Source organism: Ursus americanus, chromosome 24 (assembly GCF_024610735.1).
Source record: "Ursus americanus isolate L20-20 chromosome 24, mUrsAme1.1.p, whole genome shotgun sequence".
In the NCBI taxonomy this organism is placed as follows: domain Eukaryota; kingdom Metazoa; phylum Chordata; class Mammalia; order Carnivora; family Ursidae; genus Ursus; species Ursus americanus.
This window is the reverse complement of record NC_142150.1, coordinates 19,022,027-19,048,254: the sequence shown is the minus strand read 5'-3', so window position 1 is coordinate 19,048,254 and position 26,228 is coordinate 19,022,027. Positions and strand designations below refer to the sequence as shown.

The 26,228-nt window shown below is 50.1% G+C and overlaps 2 protein-coding genes across 4 annotated transcripts in view; one reads left to right on the top strand and one right to left on the bottom strand.

Moving 5' to 3' along the window:
- The window catches only part of LOC123799451 (uncharacterized), a 169,566-nt gene extending 162,693 nt beyond the window's left edge, over positions 1-6,873 (top strand). For all 3 annotated transcript variants that reach the window (XM_045808557.2, XM_045808559.2, XM_087855386.1), the window contains one exon: positions 6,429-6,873. In XM_045808557.2, the coding sequence (XP_045664513.2) occupies positions 6,429-6,813 (385 nt within the window). In that variant the 3' untranslated portion in view covers positions 6,814-6,873. The remainder of the gene's footprint in view (positions 1-6,428) is intronic.
- Positions 6,874-11,878: 5,005 nt separating this feature from the next.
- On the bottom strand, positions 11,879-24,476 carry RCN1 (reticulocalbin 1). Its single transcript, XM_045808556.2, has 6 exons — positions 23,954-24,476; positions 19,681-19,874; positions 18,428-18,606; positions 16,680-16,740; positions 13,905-14,104; positions 11,879-13,021 (listed from the first exon to the last, which is right to left on the bottom strand). Exons 1-6 carry the CDS (start codon positions 24,205-24,207, stop codon positions 12,914-12,916), a joined length of 996 nt encoding a protein of 331 aa, XP_045664512.1. The 5' UTR covers positions 24,208-24,476; the 3' UTR covers positions 11,879-12,913.
- Positions 24,477-26,228: the final 1,752 nt, after the last annotated feature.

Sequence of the window (26,228 nt, the reverse complement as noted above, 5' to 3'; positions counted from 1 at the left end):
GCCCCAAGGACCAGAAGGTAGTTGGAGGAGGGCCCGCTTTTGCTGTAGGTGCTGTTACCATCAAATGCTGACCTTTGTGAGAGGCGGAAGCCAGTCAGCCAGGAAGGCCCAGGCTTTGGTCCTTTGAGCCCCTCCGTGAGTACCTCTGGAGACACAACATCTCATCTCACCACTGCCACCCAGGCCACTTCTCATCATCCCCTCTTCTCCTCACCGGTGCCTCTCCATCCACTCTGGCCTTCACCAGTCTGTTCCCTAGAGGGCTCACTAGAAATGCAAACGTCTTCATGACTCTGCTTCCCCCTAAAGCTCCACAGTGGCTCCTCACTCTGTTAGGGCTAAAATCCAGCTTGTGCACGACTGGGCCCAACCCTCGTCTCCCACGTCACCTGCCACCATGCTCCCCTCCAGCCCTGCGCTCCCACCTGCCTCCATCTGGGGGAGACTCCTTTGTGACGGCATCTCATACAGCCATATCCCCCTCCTGCTGAGTGCCCACCTTCGGTTTGTATCCACATAGTCACTGCTGTGTCTCTTTGATTAAGTGTAAGCTCCACTAGAGAAGAGAACCTGTCCCTGCTGTATCACCAGCACCAAACCCAGAGATGTGGTTAAGTCAGAAAAACTCAAGGTGAAGTCTAGATTGATTTACCAGTTTCCACTGAGGAGAATGAGCTATGGGCGTGTTTGCATCCTTGCCTAAAGGGATCAGGCAAGACTTTGTGCCTCTCGAGTCAATTCCTGTCTGTTATAACAACGCAGTAAACATCAGTTCAGTTCTAGTATTTACTATGCAAATTACACTGGCTCAGACTTATTCTGACTCAGTTGCTGGACCCATCCTCTCTCCCCTTCGAAGCATCCTTTGGCTCTTCCTAGAAGTTCCTCAATTGTAGCCGCCAGGCCTCATGCAGCCCATGCTTTCCCTTTTGCTGCTTGTCTAGTTCTCACGTCCCCTGTCCTGAAACCACCGGAGGGAACAAGGCAGAGCCCTTTCTCAATAGTCCCCCTGGGAGATCGCCAGTGTCCATACTCCGGTTGGTTACTGGGTCCTTACACAAGGAGTCTTCTCAAAATAAAGGAAAAGTTTGGCCCAAAGACGAATGTAAGTTTCCTCCCCTAGAGGCCAAAACTGTTTACAAAGGTTTAAAAACAAAACAAGCAACAATAACAACAAAAAATTTTAAGTTCGAGAAATCAGCCAAGACATATAAAATATGCATTGCCTTGTTTAATTTTCAGAACACAGAACTGTGTTCTGAGTGTTCATCTCTGTTTTAGAGATGAGAAAAAAACGAGGTTCTGGGACATTGAGTGACTCAGTGATACAGCGGCAGGGCCACGATACCAACCCAGGTCTCACGACGATGTTAGCTCTTACCCAGTTTTCTATGTGCAGGCTGCGGAGGAGGGGGAGGGGGAGGAATGGCTGACACGGGGACTTGCTCTGGATTAATTTCAATTAGCCCCTGTCCGAAATCGTCCTGTAAAGGCAATATCCAAAATAGGCTTGACTGAAGACAGATTACTTATAGAGAGACACACAGTGTATTCCTAAGTGTCAGTTTCATCATCTTAATCTTTTAACTTCATACATGCTCCCATGTAAGGTATTTTCTCCCAAGTCCACATTTCTAAATGTCTGTGTGTCTCCTTGTAACCACAGAACCTCCCAACGCCACCCAGGCAGGGGCCTCCTTGTGCAGATTCCCAAGAGCTGACATCCCCTTCAGGTGCCCACGTGACACTCCTTGAGGACTTGGCATGGTCATGAGGTCATGCTGCCAAGCTTGTGCTTATTCTTAGTTTCGGGAGTGTGGGATAGACTTTTTGCCAGAATCCTGCCCTGGCGCTCCAGGTAACTGACCACAAGTGAAGGCCGATTCTGCTATTTATAGTGAGTGACAAAAAATAGCCTCATCCCTTTGAATGGTGTGCCTGTGCCATATGCCTAAGGTCTCCTAGCATCGGAAAGATGCTTCTCTCCAGACCTCGCATGGCAGCAGGGCTTCTGACGCAGACCCAGCAGCACCACGGTGCACGCATGGTGTATCTCAGGTGCGCGCGTCTGCTCCAGGGGCACCCAGAGCCCGGGGGATAGCGATGCAGGGCTTCAGCACAGGGCTCAAGTAGAGCCTAGTTATGGACTCAAGGAAGGAAGCAGGAGCTTGGGAAGAGGGGAGTGAGGTAAGACTGAATCCAGCTATTGGAGTTGGGTACAAAGTCAGGGTAGGAACATGAGCATGGCTGGTCTGATCCTGAGCCATGAAGATACCAGCGACCCATTGGTCCCTACCCCTGGGCTGGGATTGAGTCTGGGTGTGAAGGGTTAATGGACCCAACTGAACGGGCTGGAGTGACCAGTTGAGTGTAGGCAGCCCATGTTCCTTTCTAGCTGCATGCAGGTGAGCAACTTACTTCGTCTCTCTGAGCTGTTTCCTCACCCAAAGCGGTGGGCCTACAGGAGCCACTGCTGTGCTAGGTGTGTGCATCAGAATCACCTAGAAGCTTGTCAGAATCAGGATGCCAGGCCCTTCCTTGCAGACTGATTCAGGAGGTCTGGGAGAATGCTGGGGATCTGGATGTTTCCCAGGTTCCCTAGGAGATTCTGATGCACACCAGTGTTGGAGAGCCCCCATACTAGATGAACACAAGGGGTCTTCCCTGATGTCCCTGTGTTCTGACGTTTGCCCAGTCGACGGTAAGAAAGCACAGATGGTAGGCATTTGCCTCACACAGTGATCAGGCAGCGTCAGAATCAGACACTTTATCAGCTGCTTGCTGCACCCCAAGAAATCACCAATCAGGAGCTTACCCAAAGCCAGTTTTTCATGTGTGACTTCACCCCCTTCTACTTTCTCTCCTAGGCAACCCCTCCTTCTCCCATGGCTTAATTACCTCTCTCCCAGAGGTCACAAACAGGGGACCAGAAAGACAAACCTGGCCTAGCCACCCATGAGTTTTATTTAGTCAGCCCAGTATTTTTTTAAAAGTCTGAATGGTGTGGAGTCAGACCACGTATTTACTTTCTGGCTCACCACGGGCCCACCACGCCCGTGCGGCGTCAGTGCTTTACCTTCCCTGCCTAGACCCCGATTTTCGATTTCATGCAGCATCTCAGCTCCTGTCTCCAGCCCCAACCTCTTTCTGAGCGTCAGGCCCATATAGCCACATGCCTCTTGGAGACAGAATCCAGCTGTCTACTCAATGGAAGACCTGGCCCGTAGTGCAGGGCCGGGTAAACATGAGTGATATTATTATCCCAACCGTGCACCTCCTCTCGGGGTCTTGTGGGCAGCTCAGCCCCACCTCAGTATTCAAAACAGAACTCAGCACTTTCTTTACCTTCACCCCCAGCCTCTCCACCGTTCTCTCTTTCCACAAAAGAAATCACCAGAAAGTGCCTAAGACTGGGAGCCATCCTGGGCCCTTTCATCTCCCTCAATGTGACTTGACATCAGACCTTGTGCAAAAATCTCTTTTGGTTCCATTCCGTTTTCTCCATCTCACTGCCACCATCCTAGCCCACGCCACCATCGTCTTTGCCAGGACTGTGGTAGTTGCCAGATTATTCTCCTGCGGACATTATTGTTTTGGTCTAACCCATTGCTCATTTCAAAGCCACGGAGCTCATTAAACAAACTGGGTCTTGCCTCTGCCCTGCATGCAGCCCATTTATTGGCTTCCCGTTGGCCCTGGATAGATTCCCCAGCAAGATCCTCCCCCGTCTGGCTCCTGCCTCCTCCCCAGCCTCCTCTGGCTCTCCGTGTCCCAGCCACCTGGGACTTGTGTTATCTCTGGGATGTGCCCTACTGTCTCTGGCCTCCGGGTCCTCACATATGCCATTCCTCCTCCTGGGGGACTCTTCCCCTTACTATTCACTTGAATAGTTGCTACATTTTCTTCATGTCCCACTTAGCTGTCACTTCCTCAGAAAGTCTTCCCTGATACGCAAGATCAAGTCAGGCCCCCTGCTACGAGCTCGCAGAGCCCCTGGGCCTTCCCTGGCATAGCACTCACCACACAGCAGCATGACTGCATGCTCTCTGGACCAAGGCTCCGCAAGGGCAGGAATGGTCACGGTCTGGCTCGTTCCCTGCTCTCTCTTCCACGCTTAGCACATGCTTGGAACAGAGTAGTGCACAAAGTTTGCTGAGGAAAGGGAGAGAAAAAGAAGGAAAGCGTGGAAGGGGAACCAGAAAGGAGCACAACTAGCACCTCTTTCTTGCCTAAGGGAAGACCAGAGCTGACACATCCCACCCTCAACCCCAATCTCCTAAAATTGAGCACTTATGAGAGCAGGCATTCTCTTATTCAGTGCTGTGTCCTCAGTCTCTAACAAAGAGTAGGTGTGCCGTGGAGGTCATTCCAAGAACTTCTTGACCTGGACTATAGCCCATAGCAGGACAAGTCAGAGAACTGCTATTTTTTTTTTTTTTTGTAACAAGCCTTGAGCAATGTACTTTTTAGAGTATGTACATGTATATAAAGTCTGATAAAAATTAAAATCTAAAAAAAAAAAAGAAGAAACAATTGATCAATCTCACACCAAGTACCCTCTTGTTACCACAGCGAAATCAGATTGGGTTATGAACTTGCCCAGTAGGGGATCTCTTGTCCAAATATGATGAAACTGACTAGCAACACTTGAAGAAAATGTAATTCTGAAAGTCAGAGAAAGACTTAGAATGCAGTTCATCCACTGGACTAAAATAGAGATTTGGGCTTCACCATCTGGTAAGCCAGAATGCAGGGGAAAGTGTGAACGTTGGCCCTTAAGTGCCTGAAGTTTGGGCCCGAGCCACTGCTTACTGCGCCCAGGTCTGTGGGGGATTTATTCAGCCTCTCCACTTGACTTTCTTTCCTGTAAAATGGGGACACTGAGACCTGCCTTGCTGCTCAGCCCTGACGACCAGGTGCCCCTAGAGGACATTGCTTCGAAGTACCTCTGCGGTTCTGTTATTTCAAGATTTGGTGTTTGGGCTCAGAGATACGGGGAGCTCATGAAATACCGCTCTCCCCGTGGGAAGAGGCACTGTTTCTTTACTGTCAGTGTCCTAAAAGAATGAGAAAAATGGTGGCAGAGAAACAGGAAAGCAACACAACAAAGACGCATGCGATTGAAAACACAAGAATTAGCTTCTCACTGGATCTCGGAGTCACGCTGGAGGCCAAGGCTCTTCTTCCCATGTTTCCCTTCTCCCTCCCCGGTATTCCTGGGGAAGCCTCGCAGCGAGGGTAGCCAGGGGCAGGATCCTAATGGGTAGAAGGAGTTTTGTTTTTCCAGGCTGCTCATCACTCCAGTGCTTTTTCAAAAAATAACATTCGTATTCAGACATCTTTTAAAATAACGTTTTTTTTCTTATTTCAAAGACAAATCATGTTCATTCTGGAAAATTCATACAAGCAAAAAGAAGAAAAAAGTTAGCCAGAAACTCTACTGCTAGATGACTACTGAAAACATTTTGGAGTCTATCCTTTCAAAGTTTTTTCTAGGCAAAAAGTACATCCATCGACCAAAAGGTCTTATACGAAAAATGAGATCAAATGGTACATACCGTTCTGTATCTGATCTTTCTCACTGAACAGCTTTCCATGTCAGCAAATGCACGTTATCTCATGTCACGATGGACGACGTCAACAGCTGCCCAGGGTGGCTGGCAGTCTCCCTGGGTTCAGGCTGGTAGCTTGTTTCCGTGAACAGTTTCAGTGAATGACTTCGTAGTAAAGACTTCATACAACCCCTGACTGTTTCCTTACAGTGGGTTCTCACAGTTGCTGTTAGTTATCTCAAGAAAAGAAGACAATAAGACAGTGCGTGAAAATGTTTAGGTCGTAAGTGGGCCTGTTAGGTGGTGGTGGGGATTGTAATTCAGCATTATGCTTTTATTTCTGACCCTGTTCAACCTCCACATTTATCTCAAGTGCAACCTCGTTTCTAGTCAACCAACTTAAAAAATAAACAGGATACAGCCACTCTCCTTTAAAGAGATTATCATCTAATGGCAGAGATGAGAGACACAGTAACCATCTATATAAGAAGTGAGTTTTCATTTTCCATTTAATGCAAAAGTTCCTGGCTATTCACAGTAAGAAGCAGGGATAAGATGGAAATGATCATGCTAACAATAGCCCATGTTTAATGAGCACTTACTATGTCCAGGATCTATTCGTGTAGCGCGTGGGGCTGTGTTAAATGACGCGCATCACTGATTCTCACTGCTAGGCTCCAGGGTGGGAATTACGGTTATGAACATTCTATTGTCGTGTAAACTGAGGTACAGGGAAGTGAAATGACTTGCCTGGGTAACTCAGCTAGCGAGTGGTGGCCCTTTGAGGCTAGAGCCCTTTTCTCTGAAACACACATCCTTGGGCTGGGAGAGAGGGTCCTAGGGCCCTAGAATAAGCATTGTGATTCAACCTTCTAGATACTGCGGCCTGACAACCGGCTTGCTGACGTCCCCCATGGTGGGGTTCATGGTGACCAATCGATGTACCTTCCACGCGCCCATCAGCTTTCCTCAGGTCCCAGTGGCTGCTTTGGCTGTGGAGAAAGTGGGTCACTCCAGCGTGCATTACCGCCTGGCTCTGTTCCCACCTAAGGCCACGAAGGAGCTGCCTTCTGTAAATCACTGGGACCTCAGTGATGGCTTTTTCTTTGGCCACCCCAAGCTGGCCCATTTTGACTCTTCAGCCTGTACCACCGGGTCTTCAGTCCATGTCTTTGTGAATCCAGCCACCAGCAAGCCAACGGGCCTTCCAGAAGACTTGAGGGAGGGCCTCCTGAGGCTAATGAGCCCAGCTTCTGTGTGAATCATGGGTATGTGGCATTTCGCCTGTCAGAAAATAAAATTCAGATGAATTTCTAAACGATTTGTTTAGATTCCTTGGCATATCTTTTAACCCTTAAAATGACTGTCAGTTCTAAAAGCTTGTATGACTGAGTTCTCTGACTCTACCGATCGTCAGGCCAGGGGCAGAGAGCTTTACACAGCGTCTCCCTGAGCCTCTCAGCCACCCCGTGGGGCAGGTTCTGCTCTTACTGCCTTTTTCAGAAGTGGAAAAGGAGGCTTGCAGAGTAGAAGCAGTGGGCCTGGAGCCACCCAGCTGGCGAGTCCGTCTGACTCAGTCACCCGGGTGTGCTCTCTCCGTGCACCTTCATGGCTCATGTCCTAGCAGCCCGGCCACACACTTCCCTGGTTTGGGATCATCCCTTCTGCTAGGACTTGGTAAATCTCCTCAACTTCTTACAGGTAATAACCATGTGACCTCTATTTTTTTTTTAAAGATGTGAACTTAAAAAAAAACCCAAAAAACAAAAAACTCATCTTTCATGTATTTAAAACAACAAACAGGCCTCTGACAATTTTCTGATCCACAGCCCCGCTCACTCGCTCCTGCCGTGGGTGGAAGCTTGAAAGTGAGCACGAAGAAACCCACAAACAAATAAATGTTGCTGAACCGAGTGAGGACCCTGCTTTGGCAGACTCATAAAAATGGTCACCGTGTGCTACGCACTGGCTTCATGAAATGCTCTGTGGGCATTTCCTTGATCAATCCCTATTCCTCTCCTCGAAGGTAGGGATTACTGTCGCCATTTTTCAGATGAGATCGTTGACGCTTCCAAGTGAACAGCTGGAGTAGGGGAAGGAGTTCTAGTCTAACCTCTGCCTCGGTCTGGAGGAAGGGAAATCCACAAGCTGACTCTTTCTGAGCCTCAGTTTCCCCTCTGAAAACAAGACCCCGAGTGACCTTTTTTAGTTGGGTCCCTGGATGTTTTATTGAAAGTACAGAGGCTCTTTTGATCTGCTCTTGAATTGAGTTCTAAATCCCTGCCACATACACACAGAGCTTTGGAATGCTGTCCTCACGATAAAACAGTGCTGAGAGCGAGTCCTTTGTCATTTCATCCCATCAGTTTCCTCCAGTAGTAGATACATCTGGAGCTTTTGAGAACACTTCACACAAGAAGGAAAGACTATGAACCAGCAGCCTGGTGTTTGCAGGCCTGGCCTCTCTGCCACTGCCATGTGACCTGCTCAGAAAGGAAAAACCTAGGAAAAACTCCTTTTCTGGGTGTCACTTTTCAGTCCTGTGGTTCTTGCATGTGCATTACCTCATGCATATTTGTGACTACTCTGAGAGCTGGGTACTATTATTATTATTATTATCATCATCATCCACGTCAGAACCACGAGAGACTATGGACTCTGGGAAACAAACTGAGGGCTTCAGAGGGGAGGGGGTGGGGGACTGGGACAGGCCGGTGATGGGTATTAAGAAGGGCACGTATTGCATGGTGCACTGGGTGTTATACGCAAACAATGAATCATGGAACACTACATCAAAAACTAGGGATGTACTGTATGGTGACTAACATAACATAATAAAAAAATTAAAAAAAAAAAAAAAGAACAGGCCTTTCAGGAGGAAGGTGACCTACGGAGATCACAGAACTTCTGTGTCGTGGAGCTAGAGCTCAGTCCAGCCAGGCCTTTGGACCTGTCTTTCCATACCACCAGCTCTGCATCTTATCCCAGTGGTCCTGAATTTTCAAATTACACCATGGATGGCCACCAGTGTTTAAAATGGTTGGAATATTAATGGTGGATTCGCCAAGAGGCTCTTTAATAGGGGGCCACATAGTGGGGTGACTAAGAGGGTGGGTCCCCCATCCGAGACACCTGGATTTGTATCCTGGCCCTGCCGTTTCTAACTAGAACACTCTCTGACGCTGTCAGGAGTGACCACACTGGCTAGCCTGTGTTTGACCCCCACACTGCTGAACGCCCACAGCACAGCTGCCGTGGATGACTGGCCTGGAGTGGACTCTTTAGACCACTGAGGTGGTCGGGTTGTTTGTTCCCACAGCACAGACTCGTGTATCCCTCTTCCCTACGAGCACCAACCTCACAGGTTGTCGTGAGGGTTCTGGGAGAAATGTGTGTGAGAACTTGGCGGCCATTAGCGTAAGAGAAGAGAAATGCTACGTGCTCCCGTGACACCAGCACCTCCAAGACAGGAAAGTAACCAAGCCTTACATTCATTTTCTTTCCCGTGCCTCAGTGGTGAGTTGCACACTATTTTCTACCTTTTTTTTTTTTTAAGATTTATTTATTTACTTGAGAGAGAGCATGAGTTGGGGAAGGAGCAGAGGCAGAGGGAGAGAGAGATTCCTCAAGCAGACTCCCCACTGAGCACGGAGCCCCACGTGGGGTTCGATCTCTCTACCCTGAGATCATGACCTGAGCCAAAGTCAAACGTCTGATGCTTAACCGACTGAGCCACCCAGGCGCCCCTGTTTTCTATTTTCTATGAGAAAAATGACAGAGGCACTGAAAACACAGGGGATGGTGGGATGCCTTATACCTAGGGTGCATTGAGCCAGCCTCAGACTCTGGAACGGACCCGAATTGAGAGTGCGGTTGGATTCTGTGCAAAGGGCTCCAAGTTCATGTAAATCGTGGGAGTTTAAGTACTGATGACAGAATCTTTCCACTGCCCACGTTTTTAATACTTGAGGGTGAGCCAAAGCGGTGAACATTACAGCACTCATTGGTTTTTAGTGGGAAATTCTAGCATTATAAACTTGTTTTAAGATTTCAGAGAGAGCCAAATCTTAGTTGCATATACTTGGGAGGAAGCCAGATTTTATTATAAAAGTGGCAAAATCAATTTAGAAGAACTTTTAAAAACATCCAGTCAGCCATCCACCACTTAACTCACAAGATGTTTTTGCTGGGCAGCTAACAAGGAGCCACGTCGCTCTCGTTTGCTGAGCACTTCTGAGCAGAGAGGATTCATGCCTTTGCTAACAAGACACGACTACAGTAATCCAAGCAGGTGAAGAAAACCTTCAGGTGTGGCTGATTTTCTAGCTACATTTTTTGTTACACTCGAATTCATTCAAAAACCTATAGTAAGAGACAAGAGGTAAGAAATGTGTGTTCATGTTTTGCTTGGACAGATTTTGGCTCCTAGCAATTAATGCTTTCAGTCACATTAAGCATATAAATAATGCTTTGTGACATTACAGTATTTCCCATTACAGATCAATTTTGTAGCATTTGTCCATAATCCGACTTGAAATGTTACCTAGAAACAAAATATGTTTTCCTTGAAACAGTCAGACCCTATTAGAAATCTAAGGCTTTACAAATCACCATGTTAACAGTTATGTCCCCTAGCTAAGGGTTTCTTTCTTTAAATAGTGTTAAATTCAGCCCCAGAAGCACTAGTCTCTGTGAGGGTTCTCTTCTTATGTGCACTGACTTGAAAGGAAAAATTTAGTGCTCAAAATACATTTAACATCTTACCATGCATAACTTAGTAAATCAACCAGCATTCCTTTTTTGGAGTAAGAATAATGTTAGCACCTTTTACAAGTGTTATGCTCCTAATTAGGTTACAAGATATTATTTTCTCATTTTTCAAAAAACAGGTTTTCATTGCTTAAAAAGAAAAAGAGCCTCTTCCTGGGTAAGAGGAGTTATTCTCATTCCCTGACCATAATAATCATACACCATGGTTGAGCAAGGAAATAAAGGGAACATAGATCAGATCTGAAGGTTGGAGCAGTAAAACAGGGCTACCAGTAGAGATTTGGGGCCAGGAGCACCTGGATTTGATTCCAGCCCTGCCATTTCATCACTGTGGAGTCAGGCAAATTACCTAATTTCTCATTCAGCAAATGTGAGCTATTTTAAATTATTTACACCCTTTTAATTTTTCCCCCTGAAGAACATTCTCTTTGATGAAAGCTAACCACTCCCATTCATTCAGCAGATAATTGCGGAGTGCTTATTGTAGACCAGGCTGTCCTGCTGTCGGTCCCGGGCAACAGCGGTAGATAGGACCGAGCAGACCGCTACTCTCGCACTGCAGCTTGGGCAGCACGGACGGTGTCCAACAAGAGCACATCAGGCGGTTCGGCTGGCTGCGGGTGGCCCCAAAGACAGGTGTGCCGCCTAACCCTGGAACCTGTGAATGTGACCTTCCTCGGAAAAATAGTCTTTGCAGACTTAAGTAGGATCTCGAGATGGGATCATCCTGGATTATCAAGGTGGGCCCTAAGTCCAATGACAAGGGTCCTTGTAAGTCACACAGAGAGGAAGGAAAGAGGCAGAGAATGGAGTTGTGAGCCACAGCCAAGGGACACTTGGGGCCACCAGAATCTGGAAGCAGCAGGGATCCTTCCCTAGAGCTCCGGAGGAGTGCAGCCCTGCCAACAGCTTTATTTCAGGAACTGTGAAAGACTTAAGTTTCTGCTGTTGTAAGCCTCCCTCTTTGTGGTAATGTGTACATCAACCCCAGGAAACAATGGCTTAAAATGTACCAAGAAGAGAATAAAACAGGGACATGAGACAAAATATAAACAGAACTCAGATGGGACCACCGTAAATGTTGGGAGTGTGGAAGGCCCCACTGTGGTGGTACCGTCTGAGTTCCCTGAGGACGTGGGAGATGCGGGTTGTGAATCTGAGGGGCAGCAAGTGCAAAGGGCCCAACCTGGGAATGAACTTTGTGTGTTGGAGGACCAGAAAGTCAATGGCTCTGGGAGGTGGAGGGGACAGTGGTAGGGAGATGCCGACGCAGGAAGGGAACAAAGGTCCTGTCGGGCCTTGTAGGCCTTGAAACCTGTCTCCGAGAGACTTAAGAGTTACAAGGACTCGCAGATGCCCTTAATAGCAGAGAAAGAAGTTATGCATTTGTTACGTAGGTAAGTGTGAGCAAATTCTAAACATTTCAGTAACCGGATTAAAAGCCCAGAGCCTTTATCATCTTACTCATGCAATCCCATCCCACTGCTAATTCTATCTGAACAAGAATGTCACGAACAGTACATGTGAGGTCAAACACCACAGGACACAGCAGAAAATCCGCAGTGGGATCCTTTATTTTGTTCACTGTTTGTGAGGTGAAATTTCAACCCGTAAGAGTTGTTTCTACCAGTTCAGCCAATGGCTTGAACATCACCTTGTCCTAATTCTCCGGTATAGCAGTCCTCAGGGCAGGTCCAAGGGTCGCAGATTCCCCGGGACCAGATGGAGCGGGTTCCAGGGCTCCACACCACCGGCTTCCCCAGGATCCCACTGCCTCATTCCTATTGGTGATCAGCGAGGAAACGGCTTGTTATTATTGTTGACTTTTTCAAAGATCAGACCTACCTCATTTACATGTCAAGAAAATGTTCTCAAGTATAATAAAGTGTTTATCATTTTCCTAGAGTTCTTCGAATGCCTGACATTCATTTCTTCCCTACCTCTAAAATTCCTTTCTTTTTCACATTGTCTTTCTTGATTGCTTCTTATTGTAAAAACAAAAAACACAAAGATAGGGATTTGTTGTGCACATTAGCAGGTCTGTACAGAAAAATGCACAGAGGTTTTATATAGCATTTACAGTGACAGAGTATAAAGTCAAGAAGGAAGAATCTGGAATATTAGATGTGCTCTGGAATAAGCCTACATAGGATACCACTGTAGCTCCATCAGACGTTTCTCTCACCGACTATTCAACAGTGGCAAATCTAAAAAATGTGCAGTTAAAATACACAGCAGTTGCTCCATATACTGCCCCCCCAACTTCTGAATATAGGGGTCTTTCACATTTTCTTCCCCTTTCGTTTATGTTTAATGGAAAAAGCTAAAAAATCATGTTTTAGCATATATCCCCATACAGTGTGGCGATTTACCAAGATTTTAATGTGTTTGGAGAGAAGCCTTACTGAAACGATAGCGACGACTATCTTCCAGTAAACAGTGAGTGAAAAATAATTTTGACCCCAATCCGAGGTTAGAAACTTGCTTTTTGGGGGTCCACAACTGCTGTAAATGAGACAACTGTAGCAACCATCCAAGACAGTAAAAGAAAGCCCGTGACAGCCTGCTGTATGCACCGTGCGGAGGAGGTATCAAAGTTCATCGTGATTTTTTGTGAGATCTTCCCCGTAATTGGTAGCTTGGCTTCCGACAAACATGTTCCAGTTCTCCAGTATCTCCTCTTTCGTTAGCTTTTCATCCTGCAAGAGAGAGGAAAGGCCTCTGTCACAGAAATTCTGGTAGCCCTGAGCAACTGTTCCGCGTCAAGCTCCCTTCACTTCGTGGATTCTCAACATCTGAAATAGCGAACGTCCTAATGAAGAAGCTGCGAGGCACCCCCTTCTACCATCACTGCCCTGCAAAACCAAAGCACACAGCCCCCCGGCTTAAAAGCTGCGCTAAAGCGTATCAGGCAAGGCCTCAGGGGATCCCGAAGCTGGAATCCAGTTATATCCACAAGCAGTGCTGGCTTCCCCAGAACAGGCCCTGAAGAATTCCAGTCCCCTTTGATGGCCTGACTGCAAAACTCTCCTGTCTCCCAAGAACGTGGAGCAGTGATCAAACTGGGAAGAGGCAGGACTTCTTTCTAACTCTTGTTTATTGATGTGGATATTTACCAGATACTGAAGCACCGGGTATCCGAGCCAGCGGGACGAGCTTGCCTGAGGAGGCCTGGGATGTCGTGGGATGGGCATCCCTGTGCCTGACACATTACAGCTATCTGAGAAGTACCTGCTGACTGACTGACTGACTGAACAAACCCGTTCTGGGGCAACTCCTCTGAAATCCACGCCCGGCCCACAGCAAAGTTACCGTTTCTGCAATCCTAGGAGGTGGAGGGAATTAAGTGTGTGGCCCTTAGCGGACCATGCAGGGATGTCTGGGCCCCTAGTCAGAGTTCACTGTGGGTTACCACGGTATTGGCTTAGTTCACAAGTCTCTACTGTAGGGCAAGAATGAGGGACGTCGATAAGGACGCGGCCGCATGGGCCACGGGCCAATGCTATCACCAAAGCAGCAAACAGAATCAATCTTGTGTAAACTGTCTCCCTTCAAGGAACGATTCCAGGAGAACGTGAATACCTTGTTTTTGTCTGACTCATACACCAGGTGCCTGGCCTCGGCCTGAGCGTGGTCATAGTCTTGAGGGAGGATCCAGTGGCGAATCTCATCTTTGTCCAGCTTCCCGTCCTTGTTCAGGTCCCGGAACTCAGTGAACTGCTCCCGTTCTGACAAAACCCAGTCTGGCTCAGGGCCGTTCTCCTCGTGGGAAAACATATCCGCTAGAAGGGAAGGTGGTTCTTGGTTATGAAGACAAGCGGAAGGTAAGTCAAGGAAAACCTGACTTCCTGAGTTTCTGGAAAGATGACGACCCATCAGGAGCCCTAACCCAAATGTCTGGTGGATAATGACGCAGGGATTTAGCCACTCTGCAGGCTGCCTCATGGAACAGAAAGAACGGAGCTCAGGAGCCAGAAGATGAGTCCTAGCTCATGACTTAGTGCAGTGACTGGGATTATGTTACTTAATTCAGTGAGTAAATCTTAAATTGTCTTGTCTGTAACATGGAGGTGCTAATTTATAAATCACAGAGTTATTATGAAGATTAAATGGATACTTAGTGAAAAAAACTACAACCCAAACCGGCACTATCTAGGTGAAAAACCGGTAATAAGGATCGACATCAAGCACTTCCTACAGTCCAGATGTTATATATAAAATACTTTACATAAGTTTTTTTCATTTAACTTTCATAATAATCCCAAGAAGTAGGTACTGTTAGTAGTCCCATTTTATAGATGAAAACACTGAGGCATAGCCTTAGGCCAAGGACCCACAGCAAGTTTGGGCTCGAGGCTGCACGGGAACAGGGCCACTCTGCTTCTAGCCCTGGTAACCACTTATTCCTAGTTGTTCTGTATCACTTCCGAAGGGCTTCCCCATAGATCATTTTATTTCATCGTTATAACAACTCTGTAAGATGAATTATTATCCTTATCTTAAAATGACCGGGACAGGAAAAAGTTGGCAAAGTTTAGATGCACTGTTTGCTAAGTCACTAGATCCCCTTGGAAAAGACAGATACCCTGTGGGCAGTTTTCTCTTTAATGGAAACACAGCTTGGAAATGCCAGGTGGTAGAGAGAGCGGGTAGTGAATGGAGGAAAAGGAGAGGCAAGACCCTTGGTTCCGCCACAAGGCGGAGCCACACCTGACACTTGCAGACTGGTTTCAAGCAAGGCCTGTCCCATTTATTAGCTAACTTGGGCTTCATCGAATCCCGCAAGTGTGCGTGCTGTGTATTCCCATTTTCCGGGTGAGGAAACTGAGGCTTTTATCATGATGGAGTGACTCCCACAGGATCGCACAGCTAGTAAGTGGAGAAGCCAGGACTCCCAAGTCCAGGGCTCTTCCCACCGCACTTAGCACCACTGGCTTTCCGCTCGCTCCCAGCAGAAAAGACGGCCGCTCTGTAAATGAGGTCACTTGCTGGACAAGTCCACACGTCGAGCCTCTCTGACGGCGAGCCGCTCGGAACTGGATTCTCAAGCACCATGCCCCGCACCTCCCTCCCTCCGTGGTGTAAAGAACGGAGTGTTTCCTTAAGGCAAAGCCACTCAGAGTTTTGCCCTTGACTTTGCACCGTTTCAGTGCAAGAGTTCAGGAGGGCCAAGAAGAGCACACACTTTTAATCAAAAGTGCTACATGGCTTGTTTCAGTCCGTCAGCTTTCGGTCTAATTCCATCACCACTGTCAAGGTGAGGCGTCCGCAGCTCTGGACCGTCCCTCGCACGCACACGGGGCGCGCACCGACGAGGGGCCTGACAGCATGTTATTCCCGAAGGCAGTGCCGCCGAGATCACTTTAATTACTACGGTGAGAGCTACCTGTCCGTCACCATACACCCGAAGACAGACGGCACTCGGGCCTTCAGATCCAATATAATTTCCCCTGATGAGAAGAAACTTTGCTCTTCGTGACCGCAGGCGTGGGCTGGCAAGGGAACGCAGCACGGACCAGCGACCGACGGCGACGCGCGCTTCAGTTTTACGGAGGTAATTAACCGCCTCTATTAACTGTGGTACAGAAAGTATATGCACCCCACCCCTCAAGTGACTTTCCAGCTTTTACTTCATCGACACTTGGGAGCAGACGCGCTGCCAGGAGAAGGCACCGCTGTTGGGAGCCACGTACCAGAGCATCCGAGTGACCGCGGTGAGGGTCAAACGGAAATTTCCAAGTGGCCGGCCCCAGTCCTTTCTGCTGCGAGGCCTACCGGGCTGCTCGGAAGGGCTCTAACTGGCAAGGCGGCTTCTGACCCAGCTGCACGAATCTGACTCCCGCTCCACCAGGTACTGAAAACCCACTTCTCGATGCTTGAGTGGAGCCCATCAGAACGCACTGTGAGGTGCGGTACTCCCAGTGAAAGCATCAAAAAGCAGAGGCACAAACCGGCTCATCACTGGGAAACAGTGCGCTCTGTCCAAGGAGTCACCTCTCTGAGAAGGAGGGCCTTTCTGCAGATGCCTGGGCACGTAAACAGTCGCGTCCATCACAGCTCCATCTGTTCAGTGCTTTGAGGCCCATTACGCAAAGGTAAAACTAGACAGTGGGGTGCGGGGCACCTCTCAGAGCCATGGGGCCCCCTGTTGGCCGCTGTGTGAGGTCTCATCAGTGCCTCCCTGATACTGTACCCTGGGGCTGGGGGGTCAAGTCCCTCCCCAGTGGGAGGGCATAGGAGTGACAACTTCAGACATGCAGCTGTTGCTAAAAGTCGTCTGCGGAAAGGAGCTCGACAAGTGGGTGGAGGAATGTTGCCCCGTGGGGGCGGCCTAGCAAGACTCCAGGCCACACTCACCAATATACTCGTCCTGATCCACAAACCCGTCCCCATTCTTGTCGATGTCTTCCAGGGTTTCCTAGGAAGCAAAGGGGAAATAGAGAAGGCAAGATGGCGCCATGCTCTAAGTAAATCTGAGAATTTTACCTACTGTCCTCTGTCTGGCTTTTATGGCTAAAAATGCTTGGAAACTTTTGGCTTATCTCCTTACCTCTCTGGGCATTAGTTTCTAATCTGTAAAAAAATAGGCAGTGGCTTCTGTTCCTCCTCCCCCTTCCCCCAATTTTAAGAGCAGAACACTCTCTTCAAATGCAAATGTCAGTAAAAGCCCAGAGGGACTCTGATTTTATCAAGAAGCCGGCCAGGCCAACCATGTCCACCATCCAGCCAGATCATCCCCTGCGGTACCTCTGAGGAACCCAGCTTGAGAACCACTGGACTGGGTAATCACAAAAAATAGATTCCAGGGCGGAGTGGACGATGAACACTAATGATATGAAATATGAAAACAATGGACAATTAAAAATAAAAGTATATCGGACTTTTGGACGTATATGTTCTGCACTTAGTGCATTTGACTTCTTAATGAGGTTTCTTGCTAGGGTGAGTAATTAAAGAATTTGCTTTGTCACAGCAACTCAGAGGATCCTGGGCTGAAGCACAAGGCCGACCCGAGGGCAGAGAGCCAATCCAGAGGCATGTAATGCACTTGTGGACAATTGCCCCATCGTCATCGTCCTCTGGCAAAGCGGCCGTCACTACATGGATGGTGGGTGGTAAAAAGAAAGGATTCTTAAGAGCCACTGCCCAGTCCTCGGTGTCACGGTGATCACAACAGTGAAGCATGAGGCAAGAGTGGGCCCCATCCACCAATGGGGCAGCTACAATAGTCCAGAGCTGATTATGAACTAAAACTTTAGCCACTTGTTTCCCAGCATGGAAGCAGTTAGAACTGGCCAGGGGCACCTGCCCAGGAACTAGATGATGGCATTTATTTTACTGTCATGGAAAATGAAGACGTTTGGGACCCCACCAGACACTATGGAACGCACAGCCATCCCTCAGAGCCTCAGTCAGACCCAGGCACCCTCCCCCAAGCGTCCTTCCTAAGAGGAGCGTCCTTCCTGTCAGTTTTACTTTAAGTCCCCCTATGGTTTAACAATCACACATTCCCTTTCAGAGTCTCTCTCTAGTTCCCACAAGGCTGCAAAATGGGACAGTGGGTCACTGAACCCATCTGCTCTTTCTCGGCACACATCTAAACTGTATTTCCCAGCCTCGTCCTATCTAGAAGGAGCCCGTGGAAGGTAGAGGAAGGGATGATTCATTTCTTGGCCAGAACAGGAAGGGCAGACTGTTGCCTTCTCTTCATTCCTTTCTTTTCCTCTGTCTCCCAGCTGGTTGTTGCCAGGATGACCTGGAAGCCACAAGATGGTACAGCACAAGCTGTAAGTCGCCTGGGTACCTGAGAGTACTCGGAGAAGGGCCCAGAGGGCCCACCTGACTCGGACCATCTGCACTGGACTTGGTAAAAGCAAAAATCCGCTTTGTTTCCCATGACCGGGGTTGGGGCTGTTTGTTACAGCAGCTAGCCTGCCCTGACCCATCTATTGGGTAGACAAGTATTCTTGTTCTCCACTTCCTGTCAGGGTGAGTTTTCCAATACCCGTCAGGCTGAAGAATGCTCTCTCTTTGCAAGAAGGGACAAGACTTCGTACAGATTTCGCTCTGGTCCTTCCCCAGCTCAGGCTCTTGAATGATCTTACCAAAACCACAATTTCCTTCATATGCTCAAACTCCTCAGGATGCAGAAAGGCGGTGAACTCCTCCCGAGTGGCCGTCTGGTCACCGTCGAGGTCTGCAGCCTTGAACCTTCTCTCGTCGCGGGGCAGCATCTTTTTAAAGGTGTGATGATCCGAAGTATCCTGAAACTCTGCGGGGTTTCCTGCAGGATGTGTGCAGAAATGTCTGAATGGGGCTGCTGCAGAAAGCATTTCCTTCCAGATCACTCATCCTTCATGCCCAAATGCTACACACAGGACAAAAGGTCCTGAGCCACTGAGTTCTTTGAAACATTTCAGAATGCCTTTAGTATCTGTCCCTTCATTTCCCCCCGCCCCCACAATCCAGGCCCTAACAGCTTATTGAGGGCATTATAGCAAGCGGTTAAGAGTGCTGGCTTTCGGTCACATGGTCATACTTTTCTTTGCAGAACGCTGCTTTCATATCATTCTTTGATCTAGAACATACACAGGCTCCCCAGTACCCACAACATTCCGCCTAAATGTTTCTGCCTGGCTTTTAAGATCTCCCTTAACCCAGCCAGGAGCGCTAGACCTGTGTGCTAGCTCTCTCTCCCATGCACCCAATGGGGCTACAGCCTGTGCTTTGCACACATCCCTCTATCATTCCCCACTAACAAGCATGTCTTCTATCCAAACCCTGTCCACTGCTGAATGCACTCCTGCCCCTTTGCTTCTCCGGCTGACCCACCTTCCCCTCTTGTCTCTATCTCTCCAAATATATATCCGTTTTTCAAGGCCCAACTCCCAGACCACCCTCCATCAGGAAGCCTTCTTTGACTGTTCCAGCCCACTCGGGTCTTTGCTGTCTGAAACCTGGCAGCATTTTGAAACTGTACACACTTCATCTCTGCTCTGTTCTCTTTGTGCCTCCAAGATTGTAAGCTCAGATTGGGCAGCAACCTAAGTCACATCTCACGACCCTGAGATGATGGCCTGAGCCCAAATCAAGAATCAGATGCTTAACCAACGGAGCCACCCAGGCTAAGTCACTTTTTATTGGACCGTGGACCCCTCCCACTACTCACCACCTACAGCTTCACTCCGAGTAAGCAGCTCTGTACATTCTTAGTAAGGGGACGTTACCCAAGCAGGTTCGACTTAGGGGGTTGTGACATCTCCCCGAGGCAGGAGATGTGTCGAGAGAGAAGAGAGGCTCACACCAGGAGCCTGTTAGGAGGGCCCCGGCTATGCAAGCACTCGGGCGGCACTCTTACCTAGGTAGTAACCATAGGTGGCTTGTTTGTATTCTTCCCAGGAAATTTTATCATCTTTGTCCCGATCATAATCCTTCCAGACTTTGGCGACATTATCGTAGATGTATCTTTTCTGCACTCGTTTGATCCAGGTTTTCAGCTCCTCAGTGGTAACAAAGCTGTCCCCATCACTGTCAATTCGATCGACAATCTTCCTGTAGTTAAAAAACAAAAAACAAAAAAACAAAATGCACAAGGCTATTATCAAGGCTTGTGTGATCCCGATCCAGAAAAAGATCAAACAGCAGAATCTGAAATGCATAAACAGCTGAAATAAAATCAATGATCCGATCATGCCAGGAAGGATCTTAAAGTTTATCTCTTCTGAAGATAATATGCCTCTCCCCACCCAGTGCCAATGGCAGACACAACCAGTGTGGGCCAGGCCCTCTGTCCTGATAAACCCAGATGTGCTTCAGAATCCTTCTCAACACATCGCTCTGCAGGTGGACGCCCCCAACTGGTCCGAGTTGATTTGTAAGGTGAAACCTGGCAGTCTTCTCCAGGTGCAGTCCTCCCTCGTTTCAGAGCGATGGCACCGAGGCTGAGGGAAACGAGATGACTTTTCCGAGATCACACAGCTCGTATGTGCTATGACCAGGGTAAGAACCCATACCTCCAGGCTCTACGGCCAATGCAAAAAAAAAAAAGAAAAAAAGGAAAATTCTAGATACACCAAAAGATAAGTGAATTCTTCTTTTCTTCTTTTTTTTAAATCTTTGGACTCAAAGACTTGAAACGCAAAGCAGAAAGAGCCCAGACCTTGTTGGCCAAAGCATAAGATGTCAGGGATGAAAGTCTTCACATCACGGAAACTACTGAAGGACTTGACCAGCCGAGCAGCTGCAGGAGCCTGCACCCCTGTCCTCGGCAGGGGGGGGGGGGTCTCCTGTTCCACAGCCGGCCCCGGGGCCAGCGACTGCCCGCTAGACGCTACCGAGGAACCCCAAACCCTCGTCCAGGGCAAACTTCAGGGTGGGAACTCACCGGTGTCCACCTCGAGGCCCGAGGGTCCCAAGCTAGGGATGCTCTCCCTGTGGGGAACTTCGAGGACACCCACAAGCTATTTCTAATGCTTTTAAGAAAGTTGTGCTCTAGTGGTCCATTCACCTGGGATGGCGTCACCCAGGCTAATTCGGGATTCGTTTCTTTGCTTTGGGCTGCAGTCTGTCAACTCAGTAGTAAAACTTCCTTCCTGTCAACAGAAGTTCTAATTGACAGTCACTCTCTGATTAACTAGAAATGGGGGCTGAGTGTAAAGTCTCCAGCTAGTCTGGGTGTCCAAGCTTCTTCTCTTGCTCAGAACAGCGTAAGCGCTCCCCACAGCTTTAAGGTGTCCCCTCATTTGCCATTTTACCAGGTCTCAAGCCCAATAAACCAAGCCTCGAGGCTGCCTTCCTCGGGGTCTCAGTTTCCCTATCAATAGGAACACCTGCTTTACTAGGGGCGTTGTGGTGAATCAAGGAGAGAATGTGTACGTGGCCTCACTGAGGACAGTCATCTCGATCACAGGCGGACAGAGAACTCAACAGACACCCAGTGAGTAACAGAAGCCAGCAGAGCCTCCCGGCAGGGCCTTGCGCAAACCTGGAGATGTGGGGCCAGTGCCTGCAAGGCTGCGCATGTCTGCTCCAGACAGTGACTGCCACGTGGAAACAGAAGTCGACCGTGTCAAGAGAAACCAGAACTCAGGTCTGCATGTGACATCACGCAGATGGTAATTCACATGCAGCATGTCTGTGACTGCCTGTGGCCTATGGGCCTCCACTTGGCAGCCCCCTGGCCTAGGTGTCTCCACAGGCCTTAGAATGGTCATCTTTTCAGAATCTAACGATCCAGCCACACTCCTCCCTCAGCTGCCCAAGCTTGGGGTGGGGGGACTGCTGCACCAGGAGCTGTGGACAGAGAGGCGGCTGTTCACGCTCCATCCTGTCCCAGACGGCACCCACGGCTTCCAAGCCTCCACCTCTAGCCTGGATTTACCTGGATTTACCTTACAGGTGAGTGGTGTGTCCACTACCCATCCGTGGCTCAGGCCAGAGACCGGATGTCCCCCTGGGTTCCTCCCTCCTCTTCCCCACCCCCACACTGAGTCAAGAGCAAGTACGGATGGTTCTACCTCCCACATGTGTCTGAATTCACCCTCTCCTGCCCTCGGGACCAGCTGGGCCTGGTTCAGGCACTCATGGCCCCTCCCCTGCCCCCTGGTCTCCCCATCCGTGCCTCAGTTATGTTCTCTGTCCTACTGCCTGTCTGACGTTCCTAGCAAATTTGGGGGATGATGACATTTGGACTGTGTACAGGATAACATCTAATCTGCACCTCACAGAGGTCCTTTCTGGTCTGCCCTTTGCTTCCCCTCCACGCCCACCTCCCCTCCTACCCTGTGCCTTTACTCTCCCAACACTCCTCACCCCCCAGAACAGGTCTCAATACCCATTACAAGCAGGTGGTTTTCTCTTCAGGAATGCCTCACCCTGCTGGTGCACCTGGCAACCTGAGCCATCCCACCAGTTCTGAACAGGTGGCGTCCCCGAGCCCCTAAGCCCCTCTCTCCAACCTGCAGCCCGAGGCGCTCCTTCTCCCGAGTGTGGTCACTGTGGTTTGTACGAGCCGCCATCATAGCCGCTCTGCACAGTGTCTGCTTGTGTCGCTCTCCTCTACTTTTGAGTGTAAGGATTTTGAGGCCTAGAGCATAAGGTGTTATCTCTGTATCTGCCAGGTCTCTAACCCGGGGCCTGGCACACAGCAGCCATTCAGATGTTTGCTGCATGACTCAATGAATGAAGGGGAGGTGGTCATACAAGGATCAAACACAGACCAACCACCAGCACTAGTTTCTCCACTAGGCTTGCCTGTCATGACAAAGGCATTAAAACCGGAAGCTGTTAGGACTGCAAACTGCAGAGTTCCCTTCTCCAAATTCCAAGACCTCTCCTCCTCCTCCCTGGTGGCAGTGCTGCAAATGGCTCTCTCTCAGGGTCCCAGAAGACATCAGTGACCAAGTGCTTCAAAGCAATACAACAGGCCGAACCCATCAATGGCCCCCATTGTGAAGTCCCGAACAAGAAGAGAAAAGTACTTCTCTGCGAAATAAAAGGTGATTGTTTGGAGATGACTTTGAAGTTCAAAGATCGTTTTATCCGAGCAGGCAGCCGGGGCACCTACACAATAGGTGTAATTCCGCCTCCTCTTTTAACCAACCGCATTGGCCTTTGGTAGCCCCCGGCAGCACAGGGATGGCTGTGTTCTTTCTCATGTAGCAGGACAAGAAGATCTTCCACCCCCAGGAAACAGGTTCCGGGAGGCCTGGTGCCCAGTAGGCAGAACTACTGGGACCCCCTCCCCCCAAAACGCCAGCCAAGTCCAGCCTCCACCTGGGACCGGGTCTTGGCTGCTGACTGCTCTGTGGAAGGGTTCCCAGATACCTTTGCACAAGCCCAGCTGTATCCCCAGGGGGCCTGGAGAGGGTGCAGAGATGTACCAAAGTTTCCTTTTCCAGGCTTGGCTCCTAATTCAACTGCCTTCACCAGTGAAATTCACCATCTGCCACCACACCCTCCAGCTTTTTGCCCTCCTTGCCAAAGGACTGGGTGCCTCCGCAGACATCTGCGGGAAACAAAGTGGGGGACCAGTTTCCATTCTCACTTCCCATTCCCTATCCCCTGATGCCCCTCTCTTCTTGACGGGATCTTTATATCCCTGTTTCTGCTATCAGCCGGAAGGCAAGAACACCTCTGCCCCCGCCCAGGAACTCGGGCCAGGAATCAAGCCTCTCCCTCCTCTGCCCCTTCATCTTCTATCCATTTATGTTCATCCCGGAGACCTTCTCAGCAGTGTCACAAACCCTCCACTCCGGGAATGGGGGGAGAACAAGGAAACTGGGAGGGTGGGGAAGAGCTCGTATCACTAAAATGCCACTGTGCACAAACTCTTCTTTTGTACACCCTCTGCCCTCCCTTCTGATGCAACCGAGGGGAGGGGGCGGGCCCTCGCCGCCTTGGCTCTCGCGGCCGCTGCCACGTTCTTGCCTCCCCGCGGGAAGCCACCCCGGCCGGGGCGCGGTGGCGGTGTCCACGCCGCGGCCCCGGCGCCCGTGCCCGCTGGTCCCCGCCCTCCGACCGCGCACCCGATTTCGCTTTCGCTTTGCGGCGCGCGTCCCGCGCGGCGGCCGCTCCGCTGTCCCCGCGGGCACCTGCGACGCCCCCGAGCGCAGCCCGGACCGCGGCCTCACCCCAGCCTCTCCTTGCTCTCCTCCGAGGTGAGCTGGTCGAAGGTCTTGGAGTCCTCTTTGCCCAGGAAGGCCTCGTGGTCGTACTGGAAGCTCTGGTTGTCCTCGGGCGGCCGCTCGCCCAGCTCCGAGTCGGGCCGCACCACGCGCTCCTTGCGCACGGTGGGCTTGGCCCGCAGCGCCCGGGGCGCCAGCGCCAGCGCCAGCAGCAGCCCCACGGCGAGCCCCAGCAGGCGGTCGCGGCCGCCACGCGCCATCGTCAGGGCAGGAGAGCGGCCCGCGGGGAGGCACCGAGCGAGCGATGAGGACGGCGACTCCGGAGTGGGGGCTCCCAGCGCGGCGGCGGCGGCGGCGGCGGCGGGGGAGGGGACGGGCCCGCCCCGCGCCGGAGAGAAGGGGCGCGCCCCGGGCCGCGGGCAGGGAAGCTTCGGGCAGCCCCGGCTCACGCGCCCATTGGCCGGCGGGCTGCAGGGGGGAGGCCGGGGCAGCCGAGCCACGTCGCCAGCCCGGGTGGTGGGCGCGGGGCTCGGGTTTCGCCTCGGCCCCTCCCCGCGATCTCGCTGCGAGGGGCGGGCCCAGGCGTACTGGGCTGGGGACTGGAGGGCTCTTAGGAAGACGGGGAAGAAGTTCTTTGTCGAGCAACAGATGTTCGGGATAAAATTCCCTCTCTCTTCTTCCAGTTCCGGAGAATTGAAAAGAGGGAGGGAGGGAGGGAGGAGCTGCCCCTCCCCAGCTTCCAGCGGGGCGCCCGAATCCCAGCCCTAGATCCCGTCCCAAGATGCGCTCCTAAACCAAATTCAACCCCACTTCTCCAAACTTGGAGTCTGGTTACAAACACAAGAGACTGGGAAGAAACCAGGGTGGCTGAAGTCCCCCAGAAGCGAGGGTCGCAAACTCAAATGTCTAGGAGGGCCAAGCAAGCAGCTTCAGTAGGACGTGGGGCCCGCTAAACTGAGCAGTCTTGTGCATGCCAGCTGCCAGGAGCGCAAGGTAGATAGTTCCGTTTCCCCCCAAAAATCAGATTTCAGATGTCCAATGTTCTCACTTCCAAACGATGGCAACTCATTTTACAAAACACTACGTGATTTAAATAAATCTTGTCCGTACGTTGAATGCAGAGTAATGCTACCAACATAGAGAAGCTCTGTAGAACTTTCTGCAGTCGTGGAAATGTTCTGCATCTGGGCTGTCCGATCACGGTTATTGAGCACTTGATAAGTAGCTAATGTTAGGAAGGCTTTGAAAATTTAATTTAAATTTACACTTAAATAGCTACATGTGGCTAGCGGCTATCATATTGGCCAGTGCAGGTCTAGGGCAATGATTCTGTGTCACAGCCTTTTGAGACTCGTTGAAAACCGTGGGCCTCCTTCCAGAAGAATGCACATGCAGCTACTGGCATGAATGTTTGAAAAAAGTGGCAGAAGATTCATGGATTTTCTGCAGCCCTACTGATGAGCCTCCATTAAGCATCCCTAGAAAACTAAAGCCGTGGTTGAAGAGAGGACCCCACTCCCACAGCCCCGGACAGCTGCACTCGCAGAGCTTTTCCTTTATTTTGTTCTGTCCCCATCCTGACCATCTAGAAAAGGTCACAGAGCTGCATCTTGCAATAAGGATACCAGGGATTATCAACATAGATTCAAATACCTTTTTTATGAAGACGTCTTTCACTTAATGGATAATTATTGTGTGCCCATCATGGCCTAAGCACTGGACTGGATGAGGAGGAGACATTGGGAACAAGACAGTTGTGGTCTCTGCAGAGCTCTGGTGTTTAGAGATCAGTCAATAAACTACGCCCGTGCTATATGACCAGACTGTGATGGGCACTGGTTTACCGAGTAGCAGATCAGTGTGACAAGTGCCGAGGGAGGAAGGCTTTTGGTGTTATGGGGGGACATCGGAGTGACAAGACCCAGATTTGGGATCCACTGAGAAAGCCTCCCGAAGAAAGGGACATCTAAACTGAGACTGCAGGAGAGCAAGCTAAGCCAGACGCAGGGGTGTGGGTCTACGCCGGAAGGACGAGGTCCTGCGTGAGCTGGCACAGAGCGGTGGAGTTTGAGGTCATATCCCTGTGACCCTGTGTATCCCAGGCTGCCCACAGTGAGATGCGGGGATGTAGTCCTCGGTGCCTCACCAAACCTGAGCTGACTTTTCCAGGGGCGGGCAGCGTGGTGCTTGAGAACAGACGCGCTTCCTGTCGTCAGTACAGAGGCTTCAAATTCTAGCGATAGAGAGACATGACGTACTCTTATCTACCTCGGGTTAGAGG